The sequence below is a fragment of the Phocoena phocoena genome, chromosome 18 (assembly GCF_963924675.1).
Source record: "Phocoena phocoena chromosome 18, mPhoPho1.1, whole genome shotgun sequence".
Classification (NCBI taxonomy): domain Eukaryota; kingdom Metazoa; phylum Chordata; class Mammalia; order Artiodactyla; family Phocoenidae; genus Phocoena; species Phocoena phocoena.
This window is the reverse complement of record NC_089236.1, coordinates 16,734,455-16,752,692: the sequence shown is the minus strand read 5'-3', so window position 1 is coordinate 16,752,692 and position 18,238 is coordinate 16,734,455. Positions and strand designations below refer to the sequence as shown.

Here is an 18,238-nt window from a genome sequence, read left to right as displayed (position 1 = left end):
TATCCCCAGCCAGACTTAACTAATTTGGTTCGTGGGAAAGAAAGAGTAAGTAGATAGCAGAATAGAATATTTTTGAAAGTTATATTTAAAGGTTTTGTACCATTTTTATTATCATTAGATGTTCACTAAGTATTTTTATTATGCCCAACACTTGGAACTCAATGAAGAATGAAGCATAGTCTGTGTCTTTGAGGGGGAAGAAGGGTTTGAGAATGACCTGATTTGTGTTCCTTCCTTCATAATGATCTTTAATAAAATATAAAGACTTTATCTTAGGCTGAAAAATATGTTTATTTTCTGTATTTTAGCAACTGTTGTTCAGATTTCATGTGTGTGATGATTTAATAGCCTTTCCTGATTATTATAATAATTTTTTCCTCTGATACATGAATATAAGATGACTTTTTAATAGATACAGTTGCCGTTTTTAGCAAATTGCATCTTAGGTCCTACTTTAAAAAAACAATTAGTAGATACTGGTTTCTGTAGTATAGTAATATAGTATGTTGAAAGCCTGCTTTGAATTGATAAACATATCCTTCTGTTTAATATTTTCCTGGATTTCTTTGTACCTGCTTATCTTGTTAGAGACTTTATGTCTTTGTATTCCATTATTTTTTTATATTATTTTTTTAACATCTTTATTGGAGTATAATTGCTTTACAATGGTGTGTTAGTTTCTGCTTTACAACAAAATGAATCAGTTATATATATATATGTTCGCATATCTCTTCCCTCTTGCGTCTCCCTCCCTCTTGCGTCTCCCTCCCTATCCCACCCCTCCAGGCGGTCACAAAGCACCTAGCTGATCTCCCTGTGCTATGCGGCTGCTTCCCTCTAGCTATCTACCTTACGTTTGGTACTGTATATATGTCCATGCCTCTCTCTTGCTTTGTCACAGCTTACCCTTCCCCCTCCCCATATCCTCAACTCCATTCTCTAGTAGGTCTGTGTCTTTATTCCTGTCTTACCCCTAGGCTCTTCATGACTTTTTTTTTTCCCTTAAATTCCATATATATGTGTTAGCATACGATATTTGTCTCTCTCTTTCTGACTTACTTCACTCTGTATGACAGACTCAAGGTCTATCCACCTCATTACAAATAGTTCAATTTCGTTTCTTTTTATGGCTGAGTAATATTCCATGGTATTTATGTGCCACATCTTCTTTATCCATTCATCCAATGATGGACACTTAGATTGTTTCCATCTCCGGGCTATTGTAAATAGAGCTGCAATGAACATTTTGGTACATGACTCTTTTTGAATTATGGTTTTTTCAGGGTATATGCCCAGTAGTGGGATTGCTGGGTCATATGGTAGTTCTATTTGTAGTTTTTTAAGGAACCTCCATACTGTTCCCCATAGTGGCTGTATCAATTTACATTCCCACCAACAGTGCAAGAGGGTTCCCTTTTCTCCACACCCTCTCCAGCATTTATTGTTTCTAGATTTTTTGATGATGGCCATTCTGACTGGTGTGAAATGATATCTCATTGTAGTTTTGATTTGCATTTCTCTAATGATTAGTGATGTTGAGCATTCTTTCATGTGTTTGTTGGCAGTCTGTATATCTTCTTTGGAGAAATATCTATTTAGGTCTTCTGCCCATTTTTGGACTGGGTTGTTTGTTTTTTTGTTACTAAGCTGCATGAGCTGCTTATAAATTTTGGAGATTAATCCTTTGTCAGTTGCTTCATTTGCAAATATTTTCTCCCATTCTGAGGGTTGTCTTTTGCTATTGTTTATGGTTTCCTTTGCTGTGCAAAAGCTTTGAAGTTTCATTAGGTCCCATTTGTTTATTTTTGTTTTTATTTCCATTTCTCTAGGAGGTGGGTCAAAAAGGATCTTGCTGTGATTTATGTCATAGAGTGTCCTATGTTTTCCTCTAAGAGTTTGATAGTTTCTGGCCTTACATTTAGGTCTTTAATCCATTTTGAGTTTATTTTTCTATATGGTGTTAGGGAGTGATCTAATTTCATACTTTTACATGTACCTGTCCAGTTTTCCCAGCACCATTTATTGAAGAGGCTGTCCTTTATCCACTCTACATTCCTGCCTCCTTTATCAAAGATAAGGTGACCATATGTGTGTGGGTTTATCTCTGGGCTTTCTATCCTGCTCCATTGATCTGTCTTTCTGTTTTTGTGCCAGTACCATACTGTCTTGATTACTGTAGCTTTGTAGTATATTCTGAAGTCAGGGAGCCTGATTCCTCCAGCTCCGTTTTTCGTTCTCAAGATTGCTTTGGCTATTCGGGGCCTTTTGTGCTTCCATACAAATTGTGAACTTTTTTGTTCTAGTTCTGTGAAAAATGCCAGTGGTAGTTTGATAGGGATTGCATTGAATCTGTAGATTGCTTTGGGTAGTAGAGTCATTTTCCAATGTTGATTCTTCCAATCCAAGAACATGGTATATCTCTCCATCTATTTGTATCATCTTTAATTTCTTTCATCAGTGTCTTATAATTTTCTGCATATAGGTCTTTTGTCTCCTTAGGTAGGTTTATTCCTAGATATTTTATTCTTTTTTTTGCAATGGTAAATGGGAGTGTTTTCTTGATTTCACTATCAGATTTTTCATCATTAGTGTATAGGAATGCCAGAGATTTCTGTGCATTAATTTTGTATCCTGCTACTTTACCAAATTCATTGATTAGCTCTAGCAGTTTTCTGGTAGCATCTTTAGGATTCTGTATGTATAGTATCATGTCATCTGCAAACAGTGATAGCTTTACTTTTTCTTTTCCGATTTGGATTCCTTTTATTTCCTTTTCTTCTCTGACTGCTGTGGCTAAAACTTCCAAAACTATGTTGAATAAGAGTGGTGAGAGTGGGCAACCTTGTCTATTTCCTGATCTTAGTCGAAATGCTTTCAGTTTTTCACCATTGAGGACGATGTTGGCTGTGGGTTTGTCATATATGGCCTTTATTATGTTGAGGAAAGTTCCCTCTCTGCCTACTTTCTGGAGGTTTTTTATCATAAATGGGTGTTGAATTTTGTCAAAAGCTTTCTCTGCATCTATTGAGATGATCATGTGGTTTTTCTCCTTCAATTTCTTAATATGGTGTATCATGTTGATTGATTTGCGTATATTGAAGAATCCTTGCATTCCTGGAATAAACCCCACTTGATCATGGTGTATGATCCGTTTAATGTGCTGTTGGATTCTGTTTGCTCGTATTTTGTTGAGGATTTTTGCATCTATGTTCAGCAGTGATATTGGCCTGTAGTTTTCTTTCTTTGTGACATCCTTGTCTGGTTTTGGTATCAGGGTGATGGTGGCCACGTACAGTGAGTTTGGGAGTGTTCTTCCCTCTGCTATATTTTGGAAGAGTTTGAGAAGGATAGGTGTTAGCTCTTCTCTAAATGTTTGATAGAATTCGCTTCTGAAGCCATCTGGTCCTGGGCTTTTGTTTGTTGGAAGATTTTTAATTACAGTTTCAATTTCATTCCTTGTGATTGGTCTGTTCATATTTTCAATTTCTTCCTCATGCAGTCTTTGCAGGTTGTGCATTTCTAAGAATTTGTCCATTTCTTCCAGGTTGTCCATTTTATTGGCATAGAGTTGCTTGTAGTAATCTCTCACGATCCTTTGTATTTCTGCAGTGTCAGTTGTGACTTCTCCTTTTTCATTTCTAATTCTATTGATTTGAGTCTTCTCCCTTTTTTTCTTGATGAGTCTGGCTAATGGTTTATCAATTTTGTTTATCTTCTCAAAGAACCAGCTTTTAGTTTTATTGATCTTTGCTATCGTTTCCTTCGTTTTTTTTTTCATTTATTTCTGATCTGATTTTTATGATTTCTTTCCTTCTGCTAACTTTGGAGTGTTTTTGTTCTTCTTTCTCTAACTGCTTTAGGTGCAAGGTTAGGTTGTTTATTTGAGATGTTTCCTGTTTCTTAAGGTAGGCTTGTATAGCTATAAACTTCCCTCTTAGAACTGCTTTTGCTGCATCCCATAGGTTTTGGGTCATCGTGTCTCCACTGTCATTTGTTTCTAGGTATTTTTTAATTTCCTCTTTGATTTCTTCAGTGATCACTTCGTTATTAAGTAGTGTATTGTTTAGCCTCCATGTGTTTGTATGTTTTACAGATCTTTTCCTGTAATTGATATCTAGTCTCATAGCATTGTGGTCAGAAAAGATACTTGATACAACTTCGATTTTCTTAAATTTACCAAGGCTTGATTTGTGACCCAAGATATGATCTGACCTGGAGAATGTTCCATGAGCACTAGAGAAAAATGTGTATTCTGTTGTTTTTGGATGGACTGTCCTATAAATATCAATTAAGTCCATCTTGTTTAATGTATCATTTAAAGCTTGTGTTTCCTTATTTATTTTCATTTTGGATGATCTGTCCACTGGTGAAAGTGGGGTGTTAAAGTCCCCTACTATGAATGTGTTACTGTTGATTTCCCCTTTTATGGCTGTTAGTATTTGCCTTATGTATTGAGGTGCTCCTATGTTGGGTGCATAATTATTTACAATTGTTATATCTTCTTCTTGGATTGATCCCTTGATCATTATGTAGTCTCCTTCTTTGTCTCTTCTAATAGTCTTTAAAGTCTTATTTTGTCTGATATGAGAATTGCTACTCCAGCTTTCTTTTGGTTTCCATTTGCATGAAATATCTTTTTCCATCCCCTTACTTTCAGTCTGTAAGTGTCTCTAGGTCTGAAGTGGGTCTCTTGTAGACAGCAAATATATGGGTCTTGTTTTTGTATCCATTCAGCCAATCTGTGCCTTTTGGTGGGAGCATTTAGTCCATTTACATTTAAGGTAATTATCGTTATGTATGTTCCTATTCCCATTTTCTTAATTGTTTTGGGTTTGGTATTGTAGGTCTTTTCCTTCTCTTGTGTTTCTTGCCTAGAGAAGTTCCTTTAGCAGTTGTTGTAGAGCTGGTTTGGTGGTGCTGAACTCTCTCAGCTTTTGCTTGGCTGTAAAGGTTTTAATTTCTCCATCAAATCTGAATGAGATCCTTGCTGGGTAGAGTAATCTTGGTTGCAGGTTTTTCTCCTTCATCACTTTAATTATGTCCTGCCCGTCCCTTCTGGCTTGTAGAGGTTCTGCTGAAAGATCAGCTGTTAACCTTACGGGGATTCCCTTGTGTGTTATTTGTTGTTTTTCCCTTGCTGCTTTTAATATTTCTTTGTATTTAATTTTTGACAGTTTGATTAATATGTGTCTTGGTGTATTTCTCCTTGGATTTATCTTGTATGGGACTCTGTGTGCTTCCTGGACTTGATTAACTGTTTCCTTTCCCATATTAGGGAAGTTTTCAACTATAATCTCTTCAAATATTTTCTCAGTCCCTTTCTTTTTCTCTTCTTCTTCTGGAACACCTATAATTCGAATGTTGGTGCGTTTAATGTTGTCCCAGAGGTCTCTGAGACTGTCCTCAGTTCTTTTCATTCTTTTTTCTTTATTCTGCTCTGCAGTAGTTATTTCCACTATTTTATCTTCCAGGTCACTTATCCGTTTTTCTGCCTCAGTTATTCTGCTATTGATTCCTTCTAGAGAATTTTTCATTTCATTTATTTTGTTGTTCATCATTGTTTGTTTCATCTTTAGTTCTTCTAGGTCCTTGTTAAATGTTTCTTGCATTTTGTCTATTCTATTTCCAAGATTTTGGATCATCTTTACTATCATTATTCTGAATTCTTTTTCAGGTAGACTGCCTGTTTCCTCTTCATTTGTTAGGTCTGGTGGGTTTTTATCTTGCTCCTTCATCTGCTGTGTGTTTTTCTGTCTTCTCATTTTGCTTATCTTACTGTGTTTGGGGTCTCCTTTTTGCAGCCTGCACGTTCGTATTTCCTGTTGTTTTTGGTGTCTGTCCCCAGTGGCTAAGGTTGGTTCAGCGGGTTGTGTAGGCTTCCTGCTGGAGGGGACTAGTGTCTGTGTTCTCGTGGATGAGGCTGGATCTTGTCCTTCTGGTGGGCAGGTCCACGTCTGGTGGTGTGTTTTGGGGTGTCTGTGGACTTATTATGATTTTAGGCAGCCTCTCTGCTAATGTGTGGGGTTGTGTTCCTGTCTTGCTAGTTGTTTGGCATAGAATGTCCAGCACTGTAGCTTGCTGGTCGTTGAGTGAAGCTGGGTAATTGTGTTGAGATGGAGATCTCTGGGAGATTTTCGCTGTTTGATATTATGTGGAGCTGGGAGGTCTCTTGTGGACCAGTGTCCTGAAGTTGGCTCTCCCACCTCAGAGGCACAGCACTGACTCCTGGTTGCAGCACCAAGAGCCTTTCATCCGCACGGCTCAGAATAAAAGGGAGAAAAAGTAGAAAGAAAGAATTAGTAGAAGTAGAAAGAAAGAAAGGAGGGAGGGAGGGAGGAAGGAAGGAAGGAGGGAAGGAAGGATAAAAAGAAAGAAAGAGATAAAATAAAGATAAAATATAATAAGTTATTAAAATAAAAAAATAATTATTAAGAGAAAAAAAACAACAGAGGGATAGAGCCCTGGGACAAATGGTAGAAGCAAAGCTATACAGACAAAATCTCACATAGAAGCATACACATACACACTAACAAAAAGAGGAAAAGGGGAAAAAATCATAAATCTTGCTCTCAAAGTCCACCTCCTCAATTTGTGATGATTTGTTGTCTAAAGGAGGGAAGGAAGGAAAGAAAGAACGAAGATAAAGTAAAATAATTAAAATAAAAAGTAATTATTAAGAAAAAAATTAAAAAAGAAAAAAACGGATAGAACCCTCAGACAAATGGTGGAAGCAAAGCTATACAGACAAAATCTCACACAGAAGCATACACATACACACTCACAAAAAAAGGAAAAGGGGGAAAAATCATAAATCTTGCTCTCAAAGTCCACCTCAATTTGGGATGATTGGTTGGCTATTCATGTATTCCACAGATGCAGGTACATCAAATTGATTGTGGAGCTTTAATCCGCTGCTTCTGAGGCTGCTGGGAGAGATTTCCCTTTCTCTTCTTTGTTCTCACAGCTCCCAGGGGCTCAGCCTTGGATTTGGCCCCGCCTCTGCGTGTAGGTCGCCGGAGGGCGTGTGTTCTTTGCGCAGACAGGACGGGGTTAAAGGAGCAGCTGACTCGGGGGCTCTGGCTCACTCAGGCCGGGGGGAGGGAGGGGCACGGAGTGCGGGGCGAGCTTGTGGCGGCAGAGGCCAACGTGACGTTGCACCAGCCTGAGGCGCGCAGTGCGCTCCCCCGGGGAAGTTGTCCTTGAATCCCGGGAGCCCGGCAGTGGCTGGCTGCACAGGCTCCCCGGAAGGGGGGTGTGGATAGTGACCTGTGCTCGCACACAGGCTTCTTGGTGGCGGCAGCAGCAGCCTTAGCGTCTCACGCCCGTCTCTGGGGTCCATGCTGATAGCCGCGGCTCGCGCCCGTCTCTGGAGCTCCTTTAAGCAGCGCTCTTAATCCCCTCTCCTCGCGCACCAGGAAACAAAGAGGGAAGAAAAAGTCTCTTGCCTCTTCGGCAGCTCCAGACCTTTTCCCGGACTCCCTCCCGGCTAGCCGTGGCGCACTAACCCCCTGCAGGCTGTGTTCACGCCGCCAACCCCAGTCCTCTCCCTGCGCTCCGACCGAAGCCCGAGCCTCAGCTCCCAGCCCCGCCCGTCCTGGCAGGTGAGCAGACAGGCCTCTTGGGCTGGTGAGAGCTGGTCGGCACCGATCCTCCGTGCGGGAATCTCCCCGCTTTGCCCTCCGCACCCCTGTTCCTGCGCTCTCCTCCGTGGCTCCGAAGCTTTCCGCCTCCACCACCCGCAGTCTCCGCCCGCGAAGGGGCCTCCTAGTGTGTGGAACCTTTCCTCCTTCACGGCTCCCTCCCACTGGTGCAGGTCCCGTCCCTATCCCTTTGTCTCTGTTTATTCTTTTTTCTTTTGCCCTACCCAGCTACGTGGGGGGTTTCTTGCCTTTTGGGAGGTCTGAGGTCTTCTGCCAGCGTTCAGTAGGTGTTCTGTAGGAGCTGCTCCACGTGTAGATGTATCCCTGGTGTATCTGTGGGAAGGAAGGTGATCTCCGTGTCTTACTCTGCCATCTTCCCGGAAGCACTCCCTATTTTTTTTATATTATTTACTGCTGAAATTTTTAAGTTTTGGTTAAAGAGTTGAGGAGAAAGATATGTCAATTAAACTCTAAGAGAAGAAAAGTAAAGTTTGTATGACTTTTTGTCAACAGTTAAAATAATTTTCACTTTTGTATATATTCTAGATTCATCATTTATGATGAAAAAATACAGTACCAAAATGCAAATTTTTAGAGGCTAAAGAAAAGCAATTCCATTTCAGCAAATGACTTCTCATTTTTTTCTTTCTCAGACAATTCCAATACTTAGAATTAAGGAGGCAAATGAACATTTATTCACTTAGAGAAATTTCACTCTTTCCACTGAGGTGATTGAACATTAAGATATATGGAGGTGAAACTACTAGATGAAAGTAGGACTTACTAAGTCTGAAGTTGGCCCAGTTTCTCTGTTTGCTTGTCTATGAAAAACCATGACTATGATTTTTATTTTTTACTCCTCAGGCTTCCAGAACCTCCAGCTTCAGTGCCAAACCCTCCATCAAAGGTAAGAAGCTGTGACTAAGCTATCTTTGGAGGACTTAGAAAAATATTATACTTTTGCCACATAAATTTAGTTTAGTGTATTTTAAAACATACTTCATTCAACTTACGTGGCATAAAGACTATACTGGGTTCTTCATCAGTATTTTTATTTCTGTGGCTTTTACGTGAATGATAAAGTGCTGTTAGAATCAAAGAGTTGATTTTAGCTGGATACCTATGTCAAAATATTAAAGAAGTATAATGAAAATTAAGTCTTCTTGAGTGAGCTAGATCCTGTAATTAACTTTATTAATCACCAGGAATACTCTAGAACTAAAACTCATTTTTCCAAATATAATTATCATGGGCACAAAGGCACATAGAGCATGATTTTTGCAACACAGAGAAGCTATCAGTGGAAAACCTTTTTCCCCTTCCAGGTGTTCTCAAACTGCCACCCACAGCTCCTCTGCACTGTGGGCTATGGCCTAGGTTTGTCTCCCCGATATAGGGAGTAGAGAAGCCAGCTATAAACCACACTTGAGAGCAAAGAGTAGCATCCCAAAGTCCAGGCGTGATCGCAGACCAGTGAGCGCTGCTCAGACACAGGGAAGTAAACACATGCAACAGTTGTCAGTGAGGTCATTCCCCTGCCAGAAGAGTAATGAGTGCTTTGCAAATGAATGTAAAGTGGGTGTTAAACAACTTTCCTTTTTCCCTGCTTTCAAGGTGACCAACATGCTCAGGATATTTTTTTTAATCATTCCTGTTTGAGGGTGGTCATGGCTCTAAAAACATTCATTACTTTGACTTTTAGAAAAGGACATAAAATTTAAAGTGCAACAGTGTTAGTTGTGGGCCTTTTTCAGCAAATTGCCCAAGGAGGTTCATCTTTTCTTCTCTGGAAGAATAGTACTGGAGGAAGTCAGTTGGTGTAAGATGTAAAGTTATTCTCGGTCAGACCCACATTTCTTCCAGTTCAGTAGTGAACCTCTGACAACAGCACCAGGGGACATAGATATAGTTGTCTTGCTCTAACTAAGAGGACAGGAGTATTTGTTTCTTTCTTATTTCTCTCCCTCCACAAGCTAAGCATATTTCTTTCTCCCAAATATCTGTCTTCCTTAGTAACATAGAGATCATTCATGAATGGATCAAAACCTGTACTTGAAGGTTTTAGCCTTTGATACTGTTGCTGGAGGGTAGGTTCTTGTTGTGTCGCAGAAAGAATTCAGAGCTGAGACTGAGAGGCCAAGTAAGCAAAGGATTTATTGAGTGACTACACTCTCAGGAGGGAGCGCAGGCAGGCTCAGGTGAGCAACAGTGAGTCCTTTCGGCAAGCTGGTTTATACAGGGTGTGAAAATGAATGGGCGGAATATTCATCAAGAAGGGAGGGATTTGGGGGGTAATTTCCTGGTTTTCATCCCAGGTCCACCTTCCCGAGAGGAGGGGGAGTTTCTGTCCTTATTTGGCTTTGCTCGGATCTGTCATGGTGCCGGTGCATGATGGGTACTGCTCTGGTTGCAATGCTAATTCTACTGTAATGAGGGCATAATGAGCAAAAGGTTACATTCCGACCAGGAGGTTCCTGCCTTTCTTTGTTTGCCTCTAGGACCCTTGTCTTCACAAGATATATGGTCCCCTGTCAGCCCGGAGGTTCCCGCTTTTCTGTGTTTGCCCCTAGAACCCCTGTCATTGCAAGATGTATTATGGTCTCCTGTCACATGACCTGTGCCTCCCTCCTCTGCTCATGTCTGGCTAACTGCCTGCTCTAACGTCTCCCGCCTCGAGGAGTCTGGACCCTTAAAATCTTTTAAGGGTCAAAGGGTCGATGGTCCGTCTTCCGTAGCTGCTTCAAGCTGAGCAGGGCCATTGTCCCTACCAGTGGGGTCCAGATCACCTTGCTCTGTCAGAGATAGGAGGTCTCAGGGTCATGTACAGTGGCAGAGATGGAGAGTGGGGAGTAGAAGGAGGCTGCAGCCCTGTCCAGTGGATGTTGATGGTCCCCATCTTCTTGCAGGATGGGTTGAAATCCCTGGCATACCATCACCTGTAGGTGACACTGTCGTAACCTGAAGAAACAAACTTAACAAACAGGAGACTAAAAAGGCAGGGGCCCCAAATCAGCAAAAATATTATTGCAGTCAGAGGTCCAAGCAGGGGTAGGAACCAGGTCATGTTTGGTAATACCCCTCTGACTGCAGTCCATGTGGAGCTGGCACTGGGGTCACCCTTCCCACAAGTGTGGAGCCGCTGGGCCTGTTCATGTATCTTTTGCATATCTTATTCCACCTGGCCAGTGGTGTTGATGTAGGTGCAGCACATACCCCTCCCCGTTCAGCTAGCAGATAGTCCAGGGCCAGTCTATTATCCATCACCACACTTGCTAGGAAATAAAGGGGGTTCCCCCATGGTCCTGGCCAGAGGAGACAGAATATCTGGCAGGTTACAAAGCATTGCCTCAAGGTAGGCAAAGCCGCCCATGGGGCCACCAAACAACAGCTGCTCCAGTTGCTGCCAGGATGAGGCCCATCAGCCTCTTATTTCAGGAGTGGCGGATATTATGGATGGATACACCTAGGTTCATCTGATTACTTAGTTGGCCTAGCGTGCACTGTCCCGCAAGCAGGGGGCAAGGCCACAGCCAATCCTGGGGAGGGGAAGGAGAGCTGGGGTTATTCTGAGAAGGCAGCTGGTTTATGTTCAGGCCACAGAGGGACAGGCGTCTGGGGGAGTGCACGCCTGGCGCACTTCTGAGGAGCTGAGCCATTCCTGTAAGTGGTTTGCCCAAGAGGGTGTACCCACGCGGCTTGAGGAGAGAGGCCACCGTTACAAGAGGGGTCGTGAGGTGTGGGGACTTTTCTGTAGGCCTTAGGAGGGCCATATTGTAAATGCCGGACAACTGGCGTTTTCCCTCCCTCTTCCACTGGTCACTAGGGGCAGGGGCAGCAAGACAGGCTAGACTCATTGCACTTGAGAATGAGTACTTGGTATTGGTTAGAAATATTGATGTGAGGGGTGAGATCCAAGCATGGAAGCTGCGTTAGGGACGCGATACGAACTTCAAGAGAGATAGGTTTAGCAGAGCCGTTGACCAGGGTGGGAGTGAGGTTGTCATTCTTAGGCATAAAATGTAATACCTTTAATCCATACGTGTCACTCTGAGGGTGGGGATGACAGATCCAGCACCGGAATAGATTTTCTCCATGGGCTACAATTCTTGAGAGATTTACTATTGAATTAAATTCCCATTTCCTTAGTGTGGACACCCAAAAAAAGAAGGAGAGAAAGGTTAGGGTGAATAATGACTTCATGATGACGGAGGTGAGCTAAAAGTGAACAATCCTTTTTGAACCCAGCATGGACTGAACAGAGCCCCCTCGGGTATAGGTGCTGAACCAAGGCGGCACTCACAAAGGATAATGAGAGTAAGAAGGAACGAGAGGAAGGTGATAAGCATCCATATCCACCAGAGCACATTAGTTAGTTTGTGGGTGGACTGGGGTAACAGGAGGCAAAAGGAAAACAGTGACTATGGGTTCTCAGCCTTGAATTTGTGGAGTTTCTTCGTCCTTCGTAAATAACAATTTCAGGTCTTGAAGAGGTTCACTCAACCTTTGGACTCTTCTGGCCGTCCAAGATCCTCTGTATCCTCTAAAGACTCGGGGGGAGGGGGAGGTTTGATTCTAGAAAGGTGCACCCAACTAGTGTTTCCCCATACTTTCACTACAATAGGAGTGCTGAGAAGGACGTGGTAAGGCCCCTTCCACTTGGGTAGTAATTGTTCAGAAGGGGACCCTTCTCTCCATGTTTTTAGGAGGCAAAATCTCCTGGCTGAACCTGAATGGGGTCAGGTTCTTGGCTGGGGCTGGTAAAATCTGATTTCCAGATTCTGCAATTGCCCTTTGGACTTGTCCCAGATTAATCAGTTACTTAGTGAGCTCATTGGTGTCAGTGCCCACCAAAGTATCTGAAGGTAAAAAGGGCCTACCTACCGTCAGTCATTTCAAAGGGGCCTGAGCCTTAGCCCCATTTTAGGTGCCACCCTGATTCTCAGGAGGGCTATGGGTAAAATTTTGTCCAAGGTTCCAATTTCTCTTGACAAAAGTTTAGCCAGGGTTCTTTTTAAAGTGTGATTTGCCCTTTACACCTTCCTCGATGACTGAGGGCTCCAGGCAGCATGGAGGTGGTAGCAGATGCCTAGGGCACTAGAGATTTGTTGGGTAACCCTAGCCATAAAAGAGGGACTGTTATCACTTTGTAAAAACCATGCAAGTCTGAACCAAGGAATTATTTCCTTTAATAATGCCTTTAGTACTTCCTGAGCTGTCTTGGTCCTTCCTTGTTGGAAAGGCTTCCACCCATCTAGTATAAGTGTCAATAAAGACCAGAAGGTTTTTATACCCCTGGGAGGATGGCATCTGGGTAAAGACTGCTTGCCAGTCCTACCTGGATAGATTCCTCTTCTTTGGATGGGCTGGAGAAGTAGAGGCCTTAGTTTCCCCCGGGCTTACTATGGTGTCATATATTACAGGCCCTATGACTTCTAGGATAGTCTAGAAACACCCATTCCAGAGAAGACTTTCTCTACCAGGTTCATCAAAGCATCCCTTCCCGAATGAGAAGAGTCATGGAATGATTTAAAAATTTCCACTGTAATGCTCTGGGCAGTAGCATTGTTCTTCCTTAATCCACCGGCCATCAGGGCCTTTTTGGCGTCCACTGTATTTCCTTGATTGTGTACTGAGGTGACGAAAGCGGGTTGCGGGTTGGTACCTGGGGGAGCAAGCCAGCCCGAGTAAAAGGGGTTTTACAAGAGCTACACTCTGTGCCAGGCTGTTTCCTTTTATTATGTCTGAGTTTCCTTTCTGATGTCCCTTGCAGTGGATAACTGCCACCTCCTTAGAGGTGCCTCTGGGAGTTCTGAGAGCTCCTGGCAGTGCTGGATTGGGGAATCCCATGCAGTTAGGGGTCCTCTGTGCTTCCAAATGGCAGCATATGCATGTAACACCAACAAATAGATACTCAGAATGGCTATAGATACTGATCCTCTTGTCTCTTCCTAGCCTGAGAGCTTGAGCTAGAACTATAAGCTCTGCTTTTTGCTGAGATTTGAGGTGGCAGGACACCAGCTTCTGTGATCTTACGTAGATCTACTGTGGCATACCCTGCCTTCTGGACGCTGTCTTATATAGAGCCACTTCCATCAGTAAACCAGACAGCTTCAGGGCCATCGAGAGGCTGGTCCCTAAGGTCAAGTCTGCTAGAGTACACCTGTTCGATGGTCTCAGTGCAAGAATGAGGTAGTTCCTCTGGGCTTTCTGTTGGTATAAGGGTGGCTGGATTTAGGGTCTGACATACCTTAAAGGTCACTTCAGGAGAGTTAAGAAGGAGGGCATCATATTTTGTGACAGAACCTCCAGTCAGCCATTGGTATCCCTTAATTTCTGGTATTCCCTGTATCGAGTGTGGCGTCAATACCTCTAGGGGGTTGACCCATGGTGAGTTTTGTTTTGTTTTGTTTTTTGCGCTACGCGGGCCTCTCACTGTTGTGGCCTCTCCCGTTGCGGAGCACAGGCTCCAGACGCGCAGGCTCAGCGGCCATGGCTCACGGGCCCAGCCGCTCCATGGCATGTGGGATCTTCCCGGACCGGGGCACAAACCCATGTCCCCTGCATCGGCAGGCGGACTCTCAACCACTGCTCCACCAGGGAAGCCCCCTGGTGAGTTTTGTGGCCTCTTCAGTTAGCAGGGCTGTGGCCGCTACAGCTCTCAGACACATCCCAAGGCCACTGGGTCCAGTTGCTTGGAGAGGTATGCCACCGACCATGGGACTGGTCCCCCCTTTTGGGTGAGAATTCCCAGGGCTATTCCCTGTTTTTCTGAGGTAGACAGAGTAAAGGGCTTGTTTAGATCTGGCATCCCTAGGGCTGGGGCACTAGTCACGACGGTCTTCATCTGATCAAATGCTCTTTGTAAGTTGCCCATCCAATCTACAGGTTCTGTGTCTAGTCCCTTCAAGGCCTCATATAATGGCTCTGCTATGAGACCAAACCCAGGGATCCAAATCCTTCAAAATCTAGCCATCCCTAAGAAGGTTCTGAGCTGTCTCTTTGTGTGTGGTGGCTGTCAGTGGCGGACTGCCTCCTCACGCCGGGTCGTACAGGGGCGCTTTCCCGGGCTTAGACCACAACATGTCCCATGTAGGTGACTCTGTGAGAGATTTGGGCTCGGGGTACCTTTTACCCCGAGCCCAGGAAACTGAGGGCCTGTACAGTGTTTTGGTCTGAGGCTTCCTCCGAGGGGCCGAAAATAAGGAGGTCATTTACATAGTGTAATAATGCCCACATCTCTAATGTAAGTTCCTTAAGTTCCTTTGCTAGGGTGTTGCCAAACAGGTGTGGTCTGTCCCAGAATCCCTCGGGAAGGACAGTCCAGGTATACTGTTGGGTCATATTGGTGTCTGGATCAGTCCATTCAAAGGTAAAAAGGTATTGGGAATCCGAGTGAACACGTATACAGAAGAAGGCATCTTTAAGATCAAGGACTATAAACCATGCTGTGTCCTTCGGGGTCTGAGTAAGGATCACGTATGGATTGGAAACAGTCAGATGGAGAGGAATCATAGCTTCATTTATGATTTGAAGATCTTGGACCACTCTATAGTCCCCATTTGGTTTGAGGATAGGTAGGATTGGAGCATTACAAGGAGACGGGCATGATACCAAAGGCCCACATTTGATGAATTTTGAGATCTGGGGTTTGAGTCCTTGTCGAGCCTCTGGTTTTATGGGGTACTGACCCCTGGAAGGGAAGATATTAGCCTCCTTTAAAAGGTGATTTTTAAGGAGTGGCAAATTTTGCCCGTCCTGGGATTCCCTGATTCCCAGACCTGTGGATCTGTAAGTTTTTCGATTTCTGGGGAAATATTATGGGCTGGACTGTCCATGTCTTGTATAACGCATAATCCAGCCAAAAATAGGCCTTGGTTTTGGTTTTCAGGGAGAGTAAAAGTTGCCCCCAAGGCTGAAAGAAAGTATCTTCCCAATAATGGGCTAGGGCATTCAAGCATGACAAGAAACTTGTAAGTTATAAGGGTCTTTCCCAGGTGCAAAGTAGAGGGGTGGTGAAAAGTTTCAGCTTTGACCTACCTTCTACCCCAATGATACAGCAAGTTTCAGGGACAAGAGGCCCAGCGTGAGAAGTCAGGACAGAGTAAGTGGCTTCTCTGTCCACTGGAAACTGGACAAGCTTAACCTGGCACGTCAGTGGTCACCCATGGTTCCTCCCTTGTGATTATGACTGTCTTCTCAGGAGCCTTGGGAGGTCCCAGGTCTCATCAATCAACCACTGACATGACTGGCAAGGGGGAATTTCCCTGCTCCCTTTGGAGCTGAGGGCCCTTCCCTGCTCCAGTGACCCATCTTCTTACAGAGTGAGCATGGCATCTTGGGTAGAGGCTGGGACCTATTTCCTGGGCATTCCTTGCTCCAGTCTTTGGGGCTCCCACAGCTAAAACAGGCTCCTTTACCTGGTGGAGCCTTCTGGAAGTACCTTTGGGGTGACAAGGAGGTGGGTTAGGTCCTGCCATAATGGCTGCCAGAATCTTGGCTTGCCGATGGGCCCTTCTCAAGTCACGCTGTTTCTTCCTTTCTTCCTCAGCCTGATCTCTATTATTTATTTATTTTTTTTTTAATTTTATTTTATTTTTTTATACAGCAGGTTCTTATTAGTCATCAGTTTTATACACATCAGTGTATACATGTCAATCCCAATCACCCAATTCAGCACACCACCATCCCCACCCCCACCGCGGTTTTCCCCCCTTGGTGTCCATACGTTTGTTCTCTACATCTGTGTCTTAACTTCTGCCCTGCAAACCGGTTCATCTGTACCATTTTTCTGAGTTCCACGTACATGCGTTAATATACGATATTTGTTTTTCACTTTCTGACTTATTTCACTCTGTATGACAGTCTCTAGATCCATCCACATCTCAACAAATGACTCAATTTCATTACTTTTTATGGCTGGGTTATATTCCATTGAATATATGTACCACAACTTCTTTATCCATTCATCTGTCGATAAGCATTTAGGTTGGTTCCATGACCTGGCTATTGTAAATAGTGCTGCAGTGAACATTGGGGTGCATGTGTCTTTTTGAATTATGGTTTTCTCTGGGTATATGCCCAGTAGTGGGATTGCTGGATCATATGGTAATTCTATTTTTAGTTTTTTAAGGAACCTCCATACTGTTCTCCATAGTGGCTATATCAGTTTACATTCCCACCAACAGTGCAAGAGGGTTCCCTTTCCTCCACACCCTCTCCAGCATTTGTTGTTTGTAGATTTTCTGATGATGCCCATTCTAACTGGTGTGAGGTGATACCTCATTGTACTTTTGATTTGCATTTGTATAATAATTAGTGATGTTGAGCAGCTTTTCATGTGCTTCTTGGCCATCTGTATGTCTTCTTGGTAGAAATGTCTATTTAGGTCTTCTGCCCATTTTTGAATTGGGTTGTTTGTTTCTTTAATATTGAGCTGCATGAGTTGTTTATATATTTTGGAGATTAATCCTTTGTCCGTTGATTCGTTTGCAAATACTTTCTCCTACTCTGAGGGTTGTCTTTTCATCTTGTTTATGGTTTCCTTTGCTGTGCCAAAGCTTTTAAGTTTCATTAGGTCCCATTTGTTCATTTTTGGTTTTATTTCCATTACTCTACGAGGTGAATCAAAAAAGATCTTGCTGTGATTTATGTCAAAGAGTGTTCTTCCTATGCTCTCCTCAAAGAGTTTTATAGTGTCCGGTCTTACATTTAGGTCTCGAATCTATTTTGAGTTTATTTTGTGTATGGTGTTAGGGAGTGTTCTAATTTCATTCTTTTACATGTAGCTATCCAGTTTTCCCAGCACCACTTATTGAAGAGACTGTCTTTTCTCCATTGTATATCCTTGCCTCCTTTGTCATAGATTAGTTGACCATAGGTGCGTGGGTTTATCTCTGGGCTTTCTATCTTGTTCCGTTGATCTATGTGTCTGTTTTTGTGCCAGTACCATATTGTCTTGATTACTGTAGCTTTGTAGTATAGTCTGAAGTCAGGGAGTCTGATTCCTCCAGATCCGTTTTTTTCCCTCAAGACTGCTTTGGCTCTTCAGGATCTTTTGTGTCTCCATACAAATTTTAAGATTTTTTGTTCTACTTCCGTAAAAAATGCCATTGGTAATTTGATAGGGATTGCATTGAATCTGTAGATTGCTTTGGGTAGTGTAGTCATTTGCACAATGTTGATTCTTCCAATCCAAGAACATGGTATATCTCTCCATCTGTTTGTATCATCTTTAATTTCTTTCATCAGTGTCTTACAGTTTTCTGCATACAGGTCTTTTGTCTCCCTAGGTAGGTTTATTCCTAGGTATTTTATTCTTTCTGTTGCAATGGTAAATGGGAGTGTTTCCTTAATTTCTCTTTCAGATTTTTTATCATTAGTGTATAGGAATGCCAGAGATTTCTGTGCATTAATTTTGTATCTTGCAACTTTACCAACTTCAGCAATTAGCTCTAGTAGTTTTCTGATGGCATTTTTAGGATTCTCTATGTATAGTATCATGTCATCTGCAAACAGTAACAGTTTTACTTCTTCTTTTCCAATTTGTATTCCTTTTATTTCTTTTTCTTCTCTGATTGCCACGGCTAGGACTTCCAAAA

The 18,238-nt window shown here is 42.9% G+C and overlaps 1 protein-coding gene across 1 annotated transcript in view; it reads left to right on the top strand.

Annotated features, from left to right (window-relative positions):
* The window catches only part of RNASEH2B (ribonuclease H2 subunit B), an 80,433-nt gene that overhangs the window by 49,684 nt on the left and 12,511 nt on the right, over window positions 1-18,238 (top strand). Inside the window, exon 9 of the mRNA XM_065895793.1 lies at window positions 8,505-8,547. Coding sequence (XP_065751865.1) covers window positions 8,505-8,547 — 43 coding nt within the window. The remainder of the gene's footprint in view (window positions 1-8,504; window positions 8,548-18,238) is intronic.